General features: G+C 33.4%; 1 protein-coding gene across 9 annotated transcripts in view; it reads right to left on the reverse strand.

Moving 5' to 3' along the window:
- The window catches only part of LOC136038704 (uncharacterized), a 211,762-nt gene that overhangs the window by 20,551 nt on the left and 167,849 nt on the right, over positions 1 to 23,362 (reverse strand). For all 9 annotated transcript variants that reach the window (XM_065722024.1, XM_065722026.1, XM_065722017.1 and 6 more), the window contains 2 exons: positions 16,825 to 17,855; positions 14,480 to 14,609 (listed from right to left, as the gene is read on the reverse strand). In XM_065722024.1, the coding sequence (XP_065578096.1) occupies positions 14,480 to 14,609; positions 16,825 to 17,855 (1,161 nt within the window). The remainder of the gene's footprint in view (positions 1 to 14,479; positions 14,610 to 16,824; positions 17,856 to 23,362) is intronic.

The raw sequence follows: 23,362 nt of genomic DNA on the forward strand, positions 1-23,362 counted from the left end.
ACTTAGCATATTTATCTGTATATTAATTATTTTTAATTAAACTCTTTCTTATAGGCGGTTAAGCATAGTCGAATTAAAAAACCTTTCACCAGACTAATTAATTTATTTGGAACACCTTTTTGGAGGTTCTTGCCAACTATCGAAAACATTGGTCATAATTAATCTTTAACTGAGCTTATTCGAAGGTCTTTTAATTTGGTATTTCCTCAGAAGCATTTAAAAGTGCAAGGGTAATTGTTCTTTTTAAAGGTAGTTCAGAAAACGACCCTTCAAACTACAGACTAAGCTCTCTCTTGCCCACAATTGACACCATGCTTAGTTTCATTCTTTCGGTCAAAGATACTGGTTTAATCCTAACTGCTCTATTTTTGAATGTAAAGAAGCCTTCGAGTCCTTAACAGTAGTATACTATACAATAGTACAGACTTTACGACCTTATTTGGGCAGTAAATGTTGACTATACTCCAGAGCTGACCCTTATTTGGGCTCCAAAGATTGCTTATGTTTGAGTTATTCACCTACTTACAGAACAAACCCCCCAGACAGGTATCCGATACTTTTGGGTGAATGACCTGCATATTCCTGTCGGACATGATTAGCAAATATTCGATCTTCACTGAATAAAAGCAATGTCCAGCTATTATAATACTTAGTGTTCAAATCATGACAATTATATAAATAAATTTTTGTCATTTCAAGATATTGTTTAGTATTAGGGTATGCATAAAATTGAAATCAATAAAGTCGTATATATTTTAAGCAATGATATGACAGTCCTTGATCATCCATGTCCCACCTCCAAGGGGCCCAGTGTCCTCTCCCACAGCTTTTTGCACCCCCCCCCCTTTTTATACTTAATTTTAAACTTTTTTTCATGTCTTAAAATGACATAAAATATAATTCAAAACAAAAAAAAATCACTTGTGATATTTTTGAAATACAAATCAATCATTTTCAAATATCAAAGAGGAATCTCATTATATCTGACAAGATTTTGATAATACTAGACAAGATTTGGTAATACCAGGCAAGATTTTGGTAATGCAATGCAAGATGTATGATAATATCAGACAAGATTTTGATTTTACCAAACAAGATTTTGGTAATACTTGCCAAAATTTTGATAGTACCAAATGCGATTTTGATAGCACCAAGCTAGATTGTGAATATGAGGTAAGATTTTGATAATACCACATAACATTTTGTTATTACCTTGCATGATTTTGGTCATACAAAAAAGGATTCTCATAATATCTGACAAGAATTTGACAGTACCGCGCAAGATTTTGGTAATACTTGGCAAGATTTTGATAGTATCACATACGATTTTGATAGCACCATGCTAGATTTAGATAGTATGAGTCAAGTTTTCATAGTAGTAGAAAATATTTTGTTGATATGAGGTAAGATTTTGATAAAACCACACACAATTTGTAATTACCTTGCAATATTTTGATAATACCAAAGAAAATTTTCTTAATATCTGACAAGATTTTGATAATACCACACAGGATTTTGGTAATAGTTGGCAAAACTTTGATAGAGACAAACATAATTTTTGATAGGACCATGCTTGATTCTAATAATAACAGACAATTTTTGGTAGTTTCAGAAAATATTTTGTTAATATCAGGTAAGATTTTGATATTTCCACATATGATTTTGTTTATAACTCGCAAGAATTCAATAATACCATTTAAGATTTTTGTAATACCAGAGAGGATTCTCATAATATCTTACAAGATTTTGATAATACTAGACAAGATTTGGCTCTACCAGGTAAAATTTTAGTAATGCGATGTAAGATGTTTGATAATATCAGACAAGATTTTAATATTAGCACACAAGATTTTGTTAATACTTGGTAAATATTTTATTTTATCACCTACGATTTTGATAGCACCATCTTAGATTTGAATAATATCAGGCAAATTTTGATAGTACTAGAAAATATTTTGTCAATATGAGGTAAAATTTTGATAATATCACACAAAATTTTGTTATCACCTTGCTAGATTTTGGTATACCAGAGGATTCTCATAACATCTGACAAGATTTCCATAATACCACGGAAGATCTCGGTAATATCACACAAGTTTTGGAAATACTTGGCTAAAATTTTATCATTATCACAACCTATTATCATACGGCACCCTTCCAAAAAAAAATCACTTGACATAACCAGTTGCTAATAACCTAAAAATTCTGAGTCCAAAAAAATTCCAAGTCAAAAAAGAAAAAAATATAACTACAAACATTACTTTTCTAATCGGAAAGTTCACGACTAACATCTTTATCATCTTCATTTCGTATTTCGAAAATATCACAAGTGATTTTTTTGTGCTAGGTATATTTATGTCATATTAAGACATGAAAAAAATTTAAAGTTAAAAAAAAGTTTAAAAAACAAGTACAAAAAAGGGGATGAAAAAAACTAGGGGAGGGGACATTGGACCCCTTGGAGGTGGGAAATGGATGATCAAGGGCAGTCAAATCATTGCTTAAAATATATACGACTTTATTAATTTCACCTTTATGCATACCTCAACACTAAACAATATTTTCAAATGACAAGAATTTTATTCATATACCTGTCATGACTTGAATATTAAGAACTATAATAACTAGATATTATTTTTATTTAGTGAAGATCAAATATTTGCTAATCAAGTCCTGACAGGAATATGTAGGTCATTAAACCAAAAGCATCGGATACCTGTCTGGGCGGCTGGTTATGTAAGTAGGTCAATGACCCAAATATAAAGAATCTTTAGAGCCCAAATAAAGGTGTAAGCTCGGAAGTATAGGCAAGATAAGGGTGTAAAGACTGGACTAATGTACAGTACGCTACTCTTAACACATGACATTCTTAAAGAAAAATTCGGCCACACTGGAGGGTGAGGAACCGCCTACCCTTGGTCCCATTCGTAAATTTCAAGTAGGAAGACAGTTATTGGCGAGAACCCCCCTAAATAGTACTGAAATTGAATTTCCTAGCCTATATCCTATCCTGAGCCCGAAGTTTTTTTAATATATTAATGATCTTTTGGAATAAAAATGTTAATTCCAAAGTTGCTTTTGCTGTTTGTGTAGCCCCATCCGTGCTAGTGAACCCAGGTTCCCGTCGAATTTTGATAAAGGCGTATCCAGAATTTTCATTGGGGGGGCATGAAGAAAGGTAAAAAAAATTGTTTATAAGCATATTTGTTACGTTTTTTTGAATCGAACAAAAATTTTGGGTGTGGAGGTTCAGACCCGATAACCCCAACCCCTGGATATAGTTATAGATTTCTATGGCAGGCCTATTATCATATAGGGCTCTGATGAAGTAAAATAATTTACCCAGATTCTGGCTTTTACTGATGTGTCATAATGATATATACATCAGGCGTTGTTAGAGCGTATTAAAAAACTAGCTAATTTGTTCGGAAGACGACATGACTTTTGGTTAAAAAAAGAAAATGCTAACCCATTTCATGCATATGAGGCTAGTGAAAGTTCTAAGGAGCTCCATGTCTTGGCATAACTCATGAAATGAATTAAATAGGAATTCCTGGCTCCACCACTCAGTTCCTCCTTAGAATAAACAAAGGCGGAAAAACAAATACAGGGTCGAAGCTGTGTTATTCAATGAACTGTTTCAGACTAGGTGTATTTTATTTTAGCTAAAGCTAGAACTTTGAAATTAAGAAAATCGTTTTCTAAGTATATTAAAAGGAAACAAGGTCTGATTTGTATCTTTACCATAGCTTTTTTTAACGCAAAAAGCATACGACGATTTTGAGTAGTTTTGGCCTACTTCGAAAGTATGAACACAGTTTTCATGTGTGTTCACGCTAAAACATGCAGATATAATTCAATGCACCTATCCCAAAACATATTCGTTTCTTTTAACCGTTTCAAATTATCGACAATAAAAACAGCAGAGATGTTTGAACTCTCTAGTGTCTTCTTTACCCCAGTAGAATTCAGTAGCTTGATTAGCATAGCTTTTAACATGACGCAAATACACGTAGTTCGCAGATTAGTTGATGCAAAATTAGCATACCTTTTAACACAAGATAAGTCAGAAGAAAGGTCTCTTACTCCTGACATTTTATCGATTTTTATTGACATTGGTTTGTTAAAGGTCCAATGAAAGTATTTTAGCTACTTGCCGAATAAACTGAAATAAGAATAAACTCTACAGTATCGCTGGGTCATTCCCAGGCACAAGTACAGGAGAATAATTCAGGGAGAAATTAAAATGGAGAATCTGTCAAAATGTCAGACAGAGGCAAATTTTAGGAGAATCATATGAAATCTAGAAGCTCAACCGTTAAAATCAAGGGATGTTGTGGGTTTGGTCGTGAGCCGACCCCACAGCATCCCTCCCAACTTACGAGTCAAATCAACCCCAATAATATGGATTTCACATTCCCCTCTTTGAATAGGAATTATAATTTCATCATTTGCTCTCCTTTTTTCAATACAACTGGAAAAGAGTAATATTCTTAATTGTAATTGAGCAGATTCCAATTTCTTTTATGAGGAACCGATTTGTAAATAAAATTTGTAAATAAGAATATACTACCTCTGATAAAACAAAAAAAACTGGCAACATAGTCTGGACAATAACCTTGCGAACACTTTCCCTAGTTCAGAAGACGCTAGTCCTACAATTCAAACTTGTTTCCTGATTCTTCTCCATTTTAAGAAGCTACATCATTTATTCTTTTTCCCAATCACAAAAGGGTTTCCATAATAGGTTCATTATTCCATGCAGCACAGTTAAGATCCCCAATAGGAATCAGGCCAATAGAAGGCTTTTGAAAATGTGAACCTGCCAAAAATATGGCTCAAGTGAATTATGAATACATTGATAATGAAGCAAGAGCCACAAAACCCCTTCCTCCTCAAAAATTCCTGCTTCATGCATTGAGTCTTAGTGCTCTTGTACTAAACGTTTTAAGAAAGTGCTTAAGTGTTTTTCCTTCATAGGATTTGAAATTTGTTTGCTATACCAAATGTTGTTACCAAATGTTGTTACTAATCAAAAACACGATATCCTTCATTCTGATATATGTATTTTAAAAGGCTAAAACAAAATCAACAAAATCACTTCATACGTAAAAAAAATTATCTTAGACTATCTGGTAATATGTACTTTTACTTGGATTAGCTTTAATTCCTGACAGGAAAATCAAATCCAACCGCTCACGAAAAGTATGATGCTTTTTGAGTAGACAGCAGGCAGAAATTACAGTAGCTTATTTTGACTTTTTTTCAATTAAAATGCGCTAGAAATGCGAGACACTCGCTTCGCGTATACGCTAGTATAGTCGCTAGACACTCATCTTAGCGTATTCAGTCTTTCCTTAAGAAACTTTTAGAAAAAAAATGTGGTACTTACGTGTTATAGCAATCACACTTTGTTCTTGATCTGCAATGAAACCCATTTTTCTGTGTCCACTCGGAGATAACCAGCTTAGCCTGAGCGAGATGAAGGACTATGCAGGTATATTTTAACTGAATATTTAATATATAGATGTAGTTAGGTATTTAATATAATACGTTCTTGTTTCCACAATTTTCAGTTGTATTCTCAATAATTTTGTTACTAAATAACGACGAAGACAACACTGCCTTTCCATCCCAAACACCAAAAACAAGAACAACAATAGGGAATTTTTTAAGACAGTGGGAAACAAATTAGAATGAATATTTCGGCCCTATGTCCAAGGGCCGTCCACAGCAATACAAACAAGAGAAAAACAAATTACAAGAGGAGAAAATCAATAAAACTATAATGAGCAGTTTTTCAAAACAGTCCCAGCATCCTTACCTCAGCGAAGTTCAACCAGGACTGATAAATAAATTGTTATGAAACGAGGCAATTCATTGAAATGAAAGAAAATGATTTAAAAATTGCCAGCCAAGCTTTTTTCGCTGATGATCTTGTAGGTCTATTTGTGACAGGTTCTGTGTTAATATCTAGTGGTTTTTTTAAATATTTCGTAAGGTCATTTTTAATTAACTTTGTGTATAAAGCATTCAGTGAATATTCTCCTAAATCCCTGTTTAAGGAAATATTATTATTAATCTTAAGTCTGATTTCAATTGCTTTTCGAACTACTTGCTTTATGCCTAGATCATTGCTAATAATGGCGGATTTTTCAAAAAGTATTTTGTGGCTAGGATTTTCGAAAACATGGCTGCTTAAAGCAGAATCAAAAGAAATAGAAGTAATATTAGAATTCAGAGCTTTAGTGATATCGTCCTTATGTTGTTGTAGGCGTTTCTCAAAATTCTGGGGGGTTCTCCATACATAGAATTTGCCACATTCGCATGGTATTTGATAGACACCTCTTTGGCGAGTAACTTTACTAGATTTTATCTTTACTAGAATTTAGGAGATTTATAATTTTCAATTTATTGGTAAATACAACATACAGATTATTTTGTGTGCATACTTTTTTAAGGTTTCTAGTGATTTTTGGGATATATGGGAGGTAAATTATTTTTTGGGGCTTATCGGGATTTTCACATGGTAAATTATCGTTGATTTTATGGGAGTGTCTTTTCACTCTACGGTTAATTGTATTATTAATAAATAAAAAAGGATACCCATTTCCAAAAAGTATGTCCCTGATAAAGTCTAGTTCAGCTAGTAATCAGAACAAATGTTCAGGGCACGATCTACGAGAGATATTACGACACCTGTTTTAACTCGTGGGGGGTGGTTTGATTCAAAATGTAAATATCTATTGTTTTGTGTTGGTTTTCTGTAAATAATAAAATTGAGTTCATCTAAGTTACGAATAATTAGAATATCTAGGAATGAGATTTTATTTCCAATTTCAATTTCTATGGTAAACTGTAAATTCCTATCATATGTATTAAGGTGATCTAAAAAACCCCTAAGTTGATTTTACCCATAGTTCCAAAGTGAAATTATGTCATCCATGTAAAGTCCCCAAAAGATATGCTTCAAAAAATATGAATTTAATGCCAAATTTTCAATATCCTGTACATAAATATTCGCCAGTAACCTGGAAAGAGGCGCACCCATGGGTAAGCCATTTATTTGTTGGTAGAAAGAATTACAGAATTGGAAATACATTGAGTACTTGTTACAAAGTTTAACCAAGGTCATTAAAACGTCGCAATCTAATCCTGTTGCTGAAACTTCTATTTAGTCATAATTTTCATTTATTTTATTTTCTAATAATTTCTGCGTGACCTAAGAATTCTATCCAATCTCCGCAAAGATCCGTCCATTATTATAATTAAAGCAGATAAAAGCAATTCTTTGGTTGTCATGGATACGAAAGATTACGACACAAAAATTTATGCACATCTAAATGATAAAACTACATATAAAACTATAAACCACGATCATACTGATCAGTTTGCTAACAAAATTATAAAAGAATTAAAAGATCTAAAACAAAATGGTAAAATTACTCCACAATTATATAATAAACTTTTCCAATGAGGCAGCTTTTGTCCAAAATTTTATGGTCTACCAAAATTACATAAGCAAGGCATTCCTTTAAGGCCAATTGCAGCTTGTGCGAAAGCCCCCGCCTCCAAAATTGGAAAATGGTTATGTACAGCCTTCAAAGTTCAAAACCTTTTCTTTTTTCTCAAAAATCTTATATATGTAATTTAGTCGCTTTAGTTGAAAAACTCAAAAACGTAAATATTTCAGAAAATATAATTACCAGTAGCTTTGACGTTGTGTCTATGTATACAAATTAAATAAAAAAAACAAGTTTTTTAACTGAAAGTAAGGAGCGACATTGAAACTTAAAACGAACAGAAATTACTTCGTATATGAAAGAGGCTGCTTCCTCATCAACTCCCCATTCTTTACGCTAAAGTTTGACTCTTTCGCTCAACTCTTCTTTTTAAAACAGTAAAAAAATTTAGCGTAAAGAGCGGGGCGTTGATGAGGAGGAAGCTCCTTTCATATACGAAGTATTTTCTGTTCGTTTTAAGCTTTAATGTCGCTCCTTATTTTCAGTTAAAAAAAACTTGTTTTTTTATTTAATTTCTGAACGTTTTTGAACTAATGCATGTTTTGATTTTGGCTCTTCGCAGAGGAATAATTAAAACGAAATTTGCATATTTATTTCTTTGGCTAAATGGCTTTCTCATAATTTCGATCGAATGATTTTGAGAAAAAAATGAGCGGGGGAAGAAGCCTAGTTGCCCTCCGATTTTTTGGTTACTTAAAAAGGCAACTAGAACTTTTAATTTTTTACGAATGTTTTTATTAGTAAAAGATATATGTAACTTGTAAATTAGCTTACGTAACGAACTTTTGTATTCTCATGTTTTTATTACATATACGAGGGGATTCACACCCTCGTCAGTACCTCGCTCTTTACACTAAAGCTTAAATTTTGTCCCAATTCATTAAGAATGACCCCTGAATCAAAAAAGCCATAGAATAAATAGTTGAAATTACTAAAAATACTTTAGCGTGAAGAGCGAGGTATTAGGAGGAGGTGAGCCCCTCATATGTGAAATAATTTCTGTTCGTTTTAAGTTTTAATGCTGCTCCTTACTTCCAGTTGTAAAAATTTTTTCATATTTATTTTTCCATTGTTTTTTTTTAATAATGCTAGAAAATCCCTTCATGGAAATTTTCTTCCCCCATGACAAATTCCTCGATGGAAATTCCCCCCAAAATATCTTCCTCTTCTCAACCCCTTCCCCAACCAAAAAATCCCCCTGAAAACGTCTATACACTTCCCAATAACCATTACTATATGTAAGCACTGGTCAAAGTTTGTAACTTGTAGCCCCTCCCAAGGGGACTTTGGGGGAGTAAGTTGTCCCCAAAGACATGGTTATAAGGTTTTTCGACTACGCTGAATAAAATGGCTATTTCAGAATTTTGATCCGTTGACTTTAGGAAAATAATTAGCGTCGGAGGGGGCCTAGGTGCCCTCCAATTTTTTTAGTTACTTAAAGACGGCACTAGAACTTTTGCAACATTCTAGGACCACTGAGTCGATACGATCACCCCCGGAGAAAAAAAAAAGTAATAAATAAACACGCATCCGTGATCTGCCTTCTGGCAAAAAATACAAAATTCCACATTTTTGTAGATAGGAGCTTGAAACTTCTACAAAAGGGTTCTTTGATACGTTGAATCTGATGGTGTGATTTTCGTTAATATTCTATGGCTCTTACGGGGTGTTTCCCCTTATTTTCTAAAATAAGGCAAATCTTCTCAGGCTCATAACTTTTGATGGGTAAGACTAAACTTGATGAAACTTATATATTTAAATTCAGAATTAAAATGCAATTCTTTTGATGTAGCTATTGGTATCAAAATTCATTCTTTTAGAGTTTTGGTTACTATAGAGCCGGGTCGCTCCTTTCTACAGTTCGTTACCACGATTGTTTGATATTAATGTAGCAGAATCCGAGAAATTATTAGAAAATAAAATAAATGAATATTATGACTTAATAGAAGTTTCAGCAACAGGATTAGATGGCGACGTTTTAATGACCTTGGTTAAACTTTGTAACAAGTACTCAATGTATTTCCAATTCCGTAATTCTTCCTACCGACAAATAAATGGCTTACCCATGGGTGCGGCTCTTTCCCGGTTACTGGCGAATATTTATGTACAGCATATTGAAAATTGGGCATTAAATTCATATTTTTTGAAACATATTTTTGGGGACGTTACAGGGATGACGTAATTTCACTTTGGAACTACGGGGAAAATTAACTTAGGGTTTTTTTAGATCACCTTAATACATATGATAGGAATTTACAGTTTATCTTAGAAATTGAAATTGCAAATAAAATCTCATTCCTAGATGTTCTAATTATTCGCAACTTAGACGAACTCAATTTTACTATTTACAGAAAACCAACACAAAACAATCGATATTTACATTTTGAATCAAACCACTCCCTACAAGTTAAAAGAGGTGTCGTAATATCTCTCGTAGATCGTGCCCTAAACATTTTTTTCTGATTCCTACATCACAGCTGAACTAGACTTTATCAGGGACATATTTTTTTGGAAATGGGTATCCTCTTTTATTTATTAATAATACGATTAATCGTAGAGTGAAAAGACACTCCTATAAAATCAAAGATAATTTACCGTGTGAAAATTCCGATAAGCCCCAAAAAATAATTTACCTCCCATATATCGTGAAAATCACTAGAAATCTTAAAAAAGTATCCATACAAAATAATCTGTATGTTGTATTTACCAACAATTTTAAAATCAAAAATCTTCTAAATTCTAGTAAAGATAAGACTCCAATTACTCACCAAAGAGGTGTCTATCAAATACCATGTGACTGTGGCAAATTTTATGTAGGGAGAACCCCCCAGAATTTCGAGAAACACCTACAACAACATAAAGATGATATCACCAAAGCTCTGCATTATAATATTACTTCTGTTTCTTTTGATTTTGCTTTAAGCAGCCACGTTTTCGAAAATCCTAGCCACAAAATACTTTTTGAAGAATCCGCCATTATTAGCAATGATCTAGGCATAAAAAAAGTAGTTCAAGAGGCAATTGAAATCAGATTAATAATAATATTTCCTTAAATAGGGATTTAGGAGAATATTCACTGATGCTTTTTACATAAATTTAATTAAAAATGACCTTACGAAATATTTTAAAAAACCAATAGATATTAGCACAGAACCTGTCACAAATATACCTATAAGGTCAGCAGCGAAAAAAGCTAGACTGGCATTAAAACCTGTTTTTAAATCATTTTCTTTCATTTCAATGAATTGCCTCGTTTCATAACAATTTATTTATCAGTGCTGGTTTTCGCTGAGGTAAGGATGCTGGGACTGTTTTGAAAAGCTGTTCATTTTAGTTTTACTGATTTTATCCTCTTGTAAGTTGTTTTTTCTTATTTGTATTGCTGAGGACGGCCCTTGGACATAGGACCGAAATATTCATTCTAATTTGTTTCCCACTGTCTTACAAAATTCCTATTGTTCTTCTTGTTTTTGGTGTTTTTAATTTTGCTACTAAAGTATTATATTTCATCATAAGTCGATATATTTCATTAGAATTAACATCACTTCTTTGCTGTGTTCACTATAAGATGTAAGTACCGAAAGTATATAGTAAAGATTGCAAAGGGAACCAAAAAATGTTGTTAGTTTCGGTGCATACCTCAGTCGTAAATTCACGACTATTTTGGAAATTTGTTTTTTCTTTTTTTAGCTTTGGACTTGATTACCATGAGAGTTATAGCCCATTATTTAAAAAAAATGATCTCTTTGAAATTGGACATTCATTGACATATAAACACGAGATCAATTTATGGGAATACATAATTTAAAAGTTATGGCTATGCTTATGAGTTTTTAAGGAAAGGTTTATGTCGAATAAAATAGAGAGCGGTCTAAGATTTTTATTATGGAATATCAGCCATGTTTTTCCATATTAAGTTATCTAGAATTATAATCAATGCAAACATCCTGGACGTCTCGGCAACTATGTCTCTGATTTACATTTCTTCTATGATCTGCATGTAGCTGACAAAAGTAAACATTGTTGAAGTAGTAAAACTCATTTACCTTCACAGCCTCAGTCGATATTCTAGTCATATGTTCTTCTCTGCTCGAAAAGTAATAAAACAGCTATCTAATAAATAAATTTATCGTTAACGACCGAAAGACCTATTCAATTAAATTATTGCGTGTTGCAAACTGGTTCGTAGCTCATTTGCTAATTACCTTTCTGATGATTATAGTTAGCAAACACACAAATATGATTTTTGGCCATTTAACGACAATTAAAACTAGACGGCCAAAATTATCTGTGAATATTAATAAGATTATTGCGTTGCTTTAATGCATTTTTCTTTGATCTTAATATAATTTGCTCGTCGAAGGTTTAACCTATATCATGGTCGCGGTTGCAGCAGTAGCTTCGACGAGCAAATTATATTAAGATCAAAGAAAATGCATTAAAGCAACGCAATAAACTTTTTTATTTGTTGCAGCAGTAGCTGCAATCAAGTAAGGAATGAGCCATGGCCAATAGTAACCCAAAATTAATTATTTGAAAACAAATTGGATAAATAAAAAAGTTTATTGCGTTGCTTTAATGTATTTTTCTTTGATCTTAATATAATTTGCTCGTCGAAGGTTTAACCTATATCATGGTCGCGGTTGCAGCAGTAGCTGCAACCAAGTAAGGAATGAGCCATAGCCAATAGTAACCCAAAATTAATTATTTTGAAAAAAAAATTGGATAAATAAAAAGTTTATAGCGTTGCTTTAATGCATTTTTCTTTGATGTTAATGTAATTTGCTCGTCGAAGGTTTAACCTATATCATGGACGCGGTTGCAGCAGTAGCTGCAACCAAGTAAGAAATGAGCCATGGCCTATAGTAACCCAAAGTTAATTATTTTGAAAACAAATTGGATAAATAAGAACTTACACTGTTGAAATCACCATGGCCGAAGACCCTATACATGAAACTTACAGTCCTCTGGCTTGAAAAACTAGGAAAATTACTTTTTTACATAGGAAACACTGATGCGTCTTCTTTTTCCGTTTTCTTATATAAATAGTATGGTGTATGACACCTTATGGAAGGATCGATCATTCCAAAACAAAAACAAAATAGTCCCTTTGAATCTGCAAAATACAAGATGTATAAACATTTGAGAAGTCTCCCCCCCTCCCAAACAAAACAAGACCAGCAGAGACCCCTGTTTTTAACATCAAATATCAAAAGCTTTTTTTGGATAAATAAAGCTTTAGGCTAGGAGGTAGGACAATAGTTTTTTTTTTTTTTATATCTATAATCACTCTTGCGAATCTAACGTCACTTCTAGTCTATCTAATTTCAAATGACTGCATATCATCCCAAAACACTGACCGCCAAGCGAAGATTCTGATCCTTACAAATATCAAAAACAATGTATGTGCCATTGAATTTTAGTCTGTGTGAAGTCAATTATACACTGTCTATTTCTTCGTTGTATTTTCATTTGATGTATTTTTCTTCAAAACAGTGCACTATAAATTTTGGAAAATTTGAAAAAATTTAAAAAAAATTTATAAACTGGAAAATTTTAGACCAATTAAGGAAAACAAAAACACTGAAATGTATTAAAACGTTTTAAAAATGAAATTTTAACAATGTATTAAAAAAAATTATCACGAACGATATTTTCTCCCGTAATTTATGCATTGACCATTCTTAAAATTAAGAAGACACTAATTTATTCTAAAATTGAGACAAGTCAAAGGGTGCAATTTTCAGTTAAGTCCTTTTCTAAGGCTTTTGTTTCATATTACAATATAAATATAACAATAGATTGTATTGTAGTATAAGTGCATTTTAGCTGGGTTGAAGGTTCTCTGAATAACCTTGAACCTTGAGAACATTAGTTAGGCTAAAACAATTCCAATAGTCCCATACCGAACAAAGTTGATGAAAACGAAACAAACGAATTAGCAGAAAAATCTAAAAAAAAGTCAAGCTTAATGGTACATAGAAATGTATAGCTGCGAGCATTCCTTAGTGTTTCAATAGTTGAACTTGTTTAATGAACGAATAACGATCATCATCGTACTAAAGACTGCATTTACTTTAGAATACCCAACTTTTTATAACTTTAAATCCTGAAGTTCTGTCACCCTTCCAGCCTGAATGAGGCTGATTTAATTTACTAGATTCCCAAGTACCTCCCAATTCAATTGGACCAAAGTAAATTTCTCTACAGCAAAGTGAAAAAAAATCTTGTCTACTTTATTGTAACAACGTTTGAATACGATTTTTCCCTATTTATAGAACAAATCATTATTAATTTCCTTTCGTGTATACCGTTGGCACGATTAAACTTTGACTTACCTCAAAAGATGTGGTCATATTTATGGGACCATAGAGGTCCCAGGTCCCATTTCCGGGACCATATTTGTCTGTATAAAACAAGGCATCTCCAATGCTACAAGTAGATAATTTCAAGTAGACAAGTAGAATAATTTCTATAGTTATTCTATAATTATTCTATATAATTATTCTATACAATTATTCTGTACAATTATTCTGTAATTATTATTTCACTGTCTAGGGCACCTTATTTAGTATGACAGAATCAACTTCGACAATACAAATTGTAAAGTGAAAATAAAAAGGCTTCATGTTGCAAAAAATATAAAAACGCATAACGATCAACCATGTACCATGAACGATCAATCCTATTTGAAATAGAAAAAAATTAGACCGTGAACAATACTATGTACACCGAGAACATAAAGAATGATACCAATAAGCGAGAACATTCCATATACCAAAAACGATCAACCCTCTTTTAAAAAAAAATATAGAAAAGAAGCAGACCGTGACCGAAAGCATGTAGGCCAAGAACATGGTATATTGTGTTCTAATAAGAATCCTGAGCTATCCCGCCTATGATGGCGTCTAACAAAAACAAAAAGATATCTAATTAAATAGTTAATTATTACTTACGACATATTGGGAAAACAATTATTTCCATAAATGGGGGACTGAGCAAGCTTTGACGATGGTTTGTTATGCACTGACGATAACTCTAAATTCCTTAATCTTGCATTTCGTGCCATGATTTGGATATCGCTGTCTGCAATGATTACACAAAATTAAAATCTATTTGTTTCTTTTGGCAGCTCATTCTTCTGTTGTTTTCTTTTTTTACTCTTGATTAATATTATCCTGCAAAGATATTTACTGTGGTATTTTTCTTTATATTAGGAGTTTAAGTTGACAACCAAAAGGCCTTAGATATTACAGCATTGATCTTATTTCACTGTTTGACAGGGGCAGACCTAAAGAAGTTTTGTTTCAAGAGATTGTTTCAATTAAAAACATTCACCTCTCATTTAAATTTATATAGGCTAATTTAAATAACCGATAGTAGGCGATTTCCAGATATAGGGCCATTGCAGATTTGAAAACAAATTTTAGCTTACTTAACGCTTACTAGTCGACTCCAATGGGTAACTTATAGCATTATAAAAGAATCAATTTCCTTTCTTGATTTTATTTCGCTCTTTTTATCCCTTAAGTAGATTTATTAGAACTTTCTTGATTTTATTTCGCTCTTTTCATCCCTTAAGTAGATTTACTAGAACTGCACAAATAACTTTAAAATTGGAGCTTGCTGAAAACAAAACTGAGCCTCACTGTGAAAGACAGATGTAAGAAATGCAAACACATTAGATACGCTTATGAGACTGCCTAAAGCAGCATGCTGGTGTGTATATGATATAAGATTGCCCAGCGAGGCTCACTGGGCAACTGAGTTGAAAATGGTACTTCGTGAGTACGGGCAAGAAGCCTTTTATCACTCACACAATTGTCTCATCGAAACCCCTCAATTCAGTAGAGTTGATTTGACTGACAGCCATCTATCATGCTCAAAATGTTGGGCTGGAGGGACCATGTCTCGGACAAGCAGAGAAAGAATAAGCTCAGAGATGCATTGCACATGGGCATCTCCGTCTGCCTTAAAAAAAAGCTGTCATTTGAAATTGTAGAGAAAAAGATAGGTTAAGCTAGTTATCATTTCAATATGGGCTACACAAACTGTAGTAAAGCCTGGGGTAGTAATTTTTCTTTTTTGACAGTTTACTCTGAGCCCATAATTGCAGCATCTCCCTGCAAAGCTTTCATAACATCTGCCAGCGGTTGTATGGAGTCAGAAAACGAACGCCAGGTCACCTACAAAGCCAATATCGGTCAAAAATCGATATAGAAGTTATGACGTCAAAAGACAAAAAATCGGTCGCTTGAGTAATGACGAGACCTATGACACGGTTCAACAAGCCAGGGGTGGCACTATGTCCTTGTTGTACACCGGCCTTGATGGAAAATGCCGTGCTCCATTGTCTCTTAACTTGAACGCAGTTCTTGTTCTTATCGTACAGCTTTCCCAACAGTAGACAATATTTGGCTGGTAGTCCGGTGGAGGAAATTCATTGGCCATAAGGATTTAAGGTGGAAAAAATCAAAGGTAGCGTTGAAGTTCACAAAGGCTAAATAAACCTACCTTTTAAATGCTCTGGTTTTCTGTACAAGCTGGCAGTCAGCTCTGGATAAATAAAAAAGACCTACTTTGTTGAAGGATATCAAAGATAATTTTGGGAGTATTATTTTAAGTTATGTTACCTTTTAAATGCCTTAAGATATGGATTCATCTTCGAGCTAGCTGTGTGCTGATTTGTAGTAATGATGTTGGGAGGATGAGGAAAGCTCTAGACACCAAGGTTACCTGCCTGTTAAGAGGTCCAAATTTTGATGATGGGCAAGATAAGTGGCTTTTTGGGATAATGGGATGGGCATGTGCTCATTATAGAGTATCAGCAAGTAAGATTGTATTAAAAACAATGGTATTAAATATAGTTTTTTTTTACTTTTTGTTTTTTGCTTTTTACTTTTTTGTTTCTACTTTTTGCTATTGCTTTTTTATGTTGATTTTGTAAAAATTTCTTTAAATATAGATCATTATACTATGCGAATCATGCTTCGTTGTACTGCAGTCGTATGGGTTGAGAAGCATCAGGTTAAGTACAGTGAGAGCTGAACAGGGTGATAGCTTGAAGTTATTTTAAGAGTTGAGCACGGATATTACAAAAACAAACTTTTGGGCAGCAAAAATAATGCTTGAAAATTTGACAGCTTTGATATTATCTTTCCTACCTTCCTACCCAGGAATTTCCTACCCATATTTCCTAACCAGAGAAATATTTTAGTAATTCAACAGAGTAAAAACACAACTAAATCATAGAAAGGACACAAGGAATAAAGCAGTAAAAAATCAACTGACTTTGACGTACCTAGCCCTTCTGGTTTAGGTAGTTCACTCATTTCAAGATTGTTCGTTATCGAAAAATTCTTCGAATCCTTCACGTTTTCTTGATTATTACCAGGTAATTCCAAAAACAAGTCAGATGAATTTGTAGATAAAGAAGATGACGACAAGGCATTTGGCATTGCAAAAAAAGCACTAGTTTCACCTGAGTTTTTGCATTGTAACGGTAAGAATTTCTTTTGTTGTAAGTTTTGTCTGGGATAAATAACTTGTAAATCTCCACTGGAATGGCAGTATTTTTCTGTATAGAGGGTATTATTCAGAGGTAAAGATAAGGGAGGAATATCCTCCCTTGTATTATCACTTGTGTGTCCAATTCGCAAGGCTAAATTAGATGTATCATTGTCAATTTTGAAGTCCGATGGACGAGAATCACTTGAACTTGTCATTCTTTTTGCGCTAAGTTTTTCAGAACTGTTAGATATAACGCAATGGCTCTTTGCATATGGTAATCTCTGCACTTCATTTTTAAGCGTTGAAGGTGGAATTTTGTCACTAATAAAACGATGTCTAGAGTATATTTGAGTATTCTGATTACTGTCAGAACGTTTGGACGGTAACTCAGGTATTCCAGATTTCACCGTGTCTAGTTGCTTAAAGTCACCACCACAACGATATTTTAGTCTGGGACAATTTCCAGAACTTTGAACTGCAAAATTTTCCATTCGAAGCAATTCAGAAAACTGAGCTTCAGCATCAAGTATATCCTGGTATATTTCACTAGTGTTCTCTACAAGCGTAGTTTTACTAGAATCTTTTACCACCTGTTTTTGAGAATCTGTTGGCTGTCTAAACTCCTCAAAAGAGTAAATTTTCTCAAGTGGAGGCAATTGTTCATCACGTGGGAGCTGGAAATAATTGATTTTCCTTTGCTGGTTTTGTATAGTTATGTTTTCTACTGGCTCCATTCTTTCTTTTCTGGGATTCTCAAATGAAGCAATTTCTCTGATACTTGCCTCTAACATGTTGGTAAGCTCCGTAAATGCTTCGAGAGGACTGTAAGAGAGTAACTGTAAATATTCGTTAAAATAGAAGATCTGTATTGATAAAAGTCAAAGTAAGCTGAAAACACAAATCTCAATTAACAAGATAAAATTATCTTGCATATTGACCAAAGAACGTAAATCTAAAAATTATTTTAGACGATGTGGCAATATGGCTTATGTCTGAAAGCACACCGTAAAGCTAACAATTCAGCCATTCGGATGCCAAAACAATCAACTTTAGTCCAAATGAATAATGCTAAGATATTTGCTAACGAAGCCAATTTCTGTCTAGTTTTTGACTCCTGAAGCTTTAAAATTAATTGACATTACAGATATTTTGAATTTGTTTGTTGTGACGTGTAGTTGGTACAAAAGATATAATAGTTTTGTAATTTAAAGATGTTGACGCCACTGAGTGGAGAGGGAGGATTATTTATTTTATTTCTAAGCGAATTTGACAAAACTTGGCGACAAACGCATCTAAATGCATTCTCTGTATTCGACATAATGAAAAAAACAACAACAAAAATCGAAAATCCAGAACTCTTTTTAATAGCCTTTTTGTAAAGCATTATCAAGGTGAATAATGTACATTTATTGTCTTTTTCATTCGTTGTTTGGATATTTCATCGTTTGAAAATATGGTCAAAAAGGGCTATGATCAACTCCACTCAGGATCAGCAGATCCTCGAAAACATAAGTTTTTAATTTCTCAATCCTTATTTCAATTGACCAACAGAAACTTAAAAAACAGCACCATACGTGGTATTTTCACGCTTCTAACACAATTGCCAAAAAGCGTCCGCTAAGCTGTTCTCAAAGGTAGGATCGCCAGGCAAGGGCATGTTCAATTATAATTTGATCCTCATGATCTACATTGCCTTGTTGATCCTCCCATGGAGAACAGCTTATAAAACGGTGTTCAACAATCACCTCAGAAGCATGAAAATGTCCATTACCACCTTTAGGCATCACAGCGACGGTGTGGCTAATTTCTAGCAAAACAAAACGAACTTTTTGATTTTTTAATTAAGAATTAGCTCAAACCTGGCAAAACCTTAGAGCTAAAATGTGAATCATTCCAATTTGTAGTAAAGGCTAGAACTATTAAAGATTCTTCGTTATCAAACCAGAAATTAAAAATAAAATATTGGATCTCAGTATTTCTTGGTAATGAATATAAACAGCTTGATAATGAAAAACTGTTTGATAGTTAAGGATATTGACCAACTTTACCTTTTAATTATAGCTAATTGACATAACTACCGAAAATATTCAATGAAATAATTTAAACAATTACAAAATTAAGTTAAGAAGAGTCAGGCTTATTCCAAATATATCCCAATAATATTCTCTTCTTTATATTTCTTATTATTGTATTGTTGTTCTTCACGAAACAGCTGTTCACCAGCTGTATATAAAATTTAGCGGTAATAGCAGTAACTTGGAATAATATTTTCAATGAGTCCAGGAAAAAACAAAGTAGGTCTCTTTGGAGCCATTCATGTTCAAAGTTTTTCATGAAATTATGGACACAGCAAAAAAGTTTTATACACGTTCACTTTCTTAAAAAATTAATTGTCTCATTAGTCACAATTTCAACAATCCGAGTGATAATAGAATAGAAGAGTGGGGGGCTCTTCTATATATGTATATTATTTATTTTTTGTATTTCAACTTAAGTTTAAAGACTAGGATAGTAGCATCTTCATATTTAGGATAATTCTGAAAAAAACTTGTTTTTTAGCCCAAAATCTTTTCTAGGTAATTAGAGAGGAAAGATCAAAGTTGTTCTTTGACCTTGTCTGGCCCTATCGTACCGGCAGTCCATTAAAAAAATAAATAAAGTGTAGTAATTTTGGCAGTATGATTACCTAGAGCCTATGGTTTCTTTCTTACTTGAAAATTTCCTCAATGAAAAAAAAGTCTTAAAATTCAAAGTTTAGCAGCCTACTTTCGTTAAGTTTTATCTTTCGTGCAATGTTTTACCCTTTGCTCTTTTGTTCTTTTGCAGCGTAGTATGGCATAAATAAAGGGACAAAATTAGAGTTTAATTCTAAAGACCAATGAATCTTCATCCTCAAGGATGTCACACCCTGGGTGTGATATTAAGTATTTTATCTAAAACTTTAATGTCAATTTTATCCAAACTAATTACTTCCAACTATCACTTTAAATTCAAATTTGCCGGTTTATCAAATCATGATTACCTCATTTGAATCGTCCACCGGAAATGAGTTGTATAAAGCTTATTTTATAGTAAAAATTATATTCCAAAGAAAATCGTGTCCTCAATAAGCATCGAGTCGTTCTTCTATTGCTATTAAATAAAAAAAAAACTAGTTTTTTTTAACTGAAAGTAAGGAGCGACATTAAAACTTAAAACGAACAGAAATTACTCCGTATGAATGAATGAATGAATGAATTTATTTAGTGATTCGACTTACAAAAAGTATTTCACTTTCTATTCTAAAGCTAAGCACTATAAAATTACTCCGTATATGAAATGGGTTGTCCCATCCGCAGTCCCTCGCTCTTTACGCTAAAGTTTGACTCTTTGCCACAATTCTACTTTTTAAAACAATTAAAAACTTTAGCGTAAAGAGCGTGGGACTGCGGAGGGGACAACCCATTTCATATATGGAGTAATTTCTGTTCGTTTTAAGTTTTAATGTCGCTCCTTACTTTCAGTTAAAAAATCTAGTTTTTTTTTATTTAATTTCTGAATGTTTTTGAATTAATGCATGTTTGATTTTGGCTCTCCGCACATAAATTATTGAAATGAAATTAGTATATTAATTTTTTTTTTGGCTAAATGGCTTTCTCTTAGTTTTGATCAGACGATTTTGAGAAATAAGGGGTGGAGAAGGAGGCCTAGCTGCCCTCCAATTTTTCGGTTACTTAAAAAGGCTACTAGAACTTTTAATATTCAACGAACGTTTTTATTAGTAAAAAATATACGTAACTTAAGAATTAACTTACGTAACAAACTTTTATATTCTTATATTTTTATTATGTGTACGAGGGGGTTTGTACCCTCGTTAATACCTCGCTCTTTACACTAAATCGTAAGTTTTGTCCCAATTCTTTAAGAATGACCCCTGAATCAAAAAGGCCGTAGAACAAATAGTTGAAATCACTAAAAATATTTTAGCATAAAGAGCGAGATATTTATCTCCTCCTAAATACCTCGCTCTTTATGCTAAAGTATTTTTAGAACCCCTCATATGCGTAATAATCTCTGTTCGTTTTAAATTTCAATGCTATTCCTTACTTTCATTTGAAAAAACGTTTTCATGTTTTTTTTTTTCGTTGTTTTTTTTATAGTAATGCTAGAAAATCGTGCGCCCTTTTCATTGAATTTTTCTTCCCCCATGACATATTCCTCAAAGGAAAGATCCTCCCACAAAGCCCTCTCCCATCAACCCCACCCCCCAAACCGAAAAATCCCCATGAAAACGTCTGTACACTTCCCAATAACCATTACTATATGTAAACACTGGTCAAAGTTTGTAACTTGCAGCCCCTCCCTCAGGGATTGTGGGGGAGTAAGTCATTCCCAAAGACATAGTTATTATGGTTTTCGACTATGCTGAACAAAATGGCTATCTTAAAATTTTAATCGGTTGACTTTTGGAAAAAAATGAGCATGGGAGGGGGCCTATTTGCCCTCCAATTTTTTTGGTCAATTAAAAAGGGCACTAGAACTTTTCATTTCCGTTAGAATGAGCCCTCTCGCGACATTCTAGGACCACTTGGTCGATAAGATGACCCCTGGGAAGAAAAACAAAAAAAACAACAAACAAACAAATAAACACGCACCCGTGATTTGTCTTCTGGCAAAAAATACAAAATTCCACATTTTTCAGATAGGAGCTTGAAATTTTCGCTATAGAGTTCTCTGATATACCGAATGCGAAAGTGTGATTTTCGTTAAGATTCTATGACTTTTAGGGGATGTTTCCCCCTTTTTTCCAAAATAGGGCAAATTTTCTCAGGCTCGTAACTTTTGATGACAAAGACTAAATTAATTGAAACTTATATATTTAGAATCAGCGTAAAAATTCGATTCTTTTGATGTATCTTTTAGCATCAAAATTCCGTTTTTTAGAGTTTCGTTTACTATTGAGCCGGGTCACCCCTTACTACAGTTCCTTACCACGAACTGTTTGAAAAGAAAATAATTCGGTATTTCGGGGCTTCTGACATTATTACTCCTTTGCGGAAGTTAGGCTCAAAATTGAAAAAGGATTATATTTTTCTCTGGGCCCCTTCCACCTCATAGTTCGTTTATTTTCCCGTTAGTTTTCACCTGTTTTCGCTTTATAGTTGTGTTATCTCTTAGCAGTTCTTTCGTTAGTTGAGTTATGGTTGTGGTTTATATGTTTTATTGCTCGTATAGTTGTGTTATTTTCAAATTATACTCCATAATAGAGAGGCTCCGAACACCCAGCATTGTATATTAAGCTCTTAATTTGACGTTTTTTTCTAACGTGACCAGATTCGTCCTGCGCCCTTTTCATTGAATTTTTTCCCCCATGGCATATTTCTCCAAGGAAAGATCCTCCCACATAGCCCCCTCCCTCAACCCTACCCCCAAAACCAAAAAAAATCCCCTGAAAACGTCTGTACACTTCCCAATAACCATTATTATATGTAAACACTGGTTGAAGTTTGTAACTTGCAACCCCTCCCCCAGGGACTGTGGGGGAGTAAGTCATCCCCAAAAACATAGTTATTATGATTTTCGACTATGCTAAACAAAATGGCTCTCTCAAAATTTTGATCCGTTGACTTTGGGAAAAAATGAGCGTGAGAGGGGGTCTAGATGCCCTCCAATTTTTTTGGTCACTTAAAAAGGGCACTAGAACTTTTCATTTCCGTTAGAATGAGCCCTCTTGCGACATTCTAGGACCACTTGGTCAATACGATGACCCCTGGAAAAAAAAACAAAAAAACAAAAAAAAAAACAAACAAATAAACACGCACCCGTGATTTGTCTTCTGGCAAAAAATGCAAAATTCCACATTTTTGTAGATAGGAGCTTAAAACTTATTCAGTAGGGTTCTCTGATACGCTGAATCTGATGGTGTCATTTTCGTTAAGATCCTACGACTTTTAGGGGGTGTTCCCCCTATTTTCCTAAATAAGGCAAATTTTCTCAGGCTCTTAACTTTTGATGGCTAAGACTAAACTTGATGAAACTTATATATTTAAAATCAGCATTAAAATGCGATTCTTTTGATGTAGCTATTGATATCAAAATTCAATTTTTTAGAGTGTTGGTTACTATTGAGCCGGGTCGCTCCTTACTACAGTTCGTTACCACGAACTGTTTGATTAGATGAAAAAAATACATGTCCTTTTCTTTAATGTAAGTTAGGAGCAGCTTTAAAACTTAAACCGAACAGAAATTAATCCGTATTTGGGGGCTACCCCTTCATCTATGCGCTAAGGTCCTAAAGTTCTTTGTATGAGCAATCTTTCTTAAAGAATTGTGACAAAAAGTCGAGCTTT

Source organism: Artemia franciscana, chromosome 18 (assembly GCF_032884065.1).
Source record: "Artemia franciscana chromosome 18, ASM3288406v1, whole genome shotgun sequence".
NCBI lineage: Eukaryota > Metazoa > Arthropoda > Branchiopoda > Anostraca > Artemiidae > Artemia > Artemia franciscana.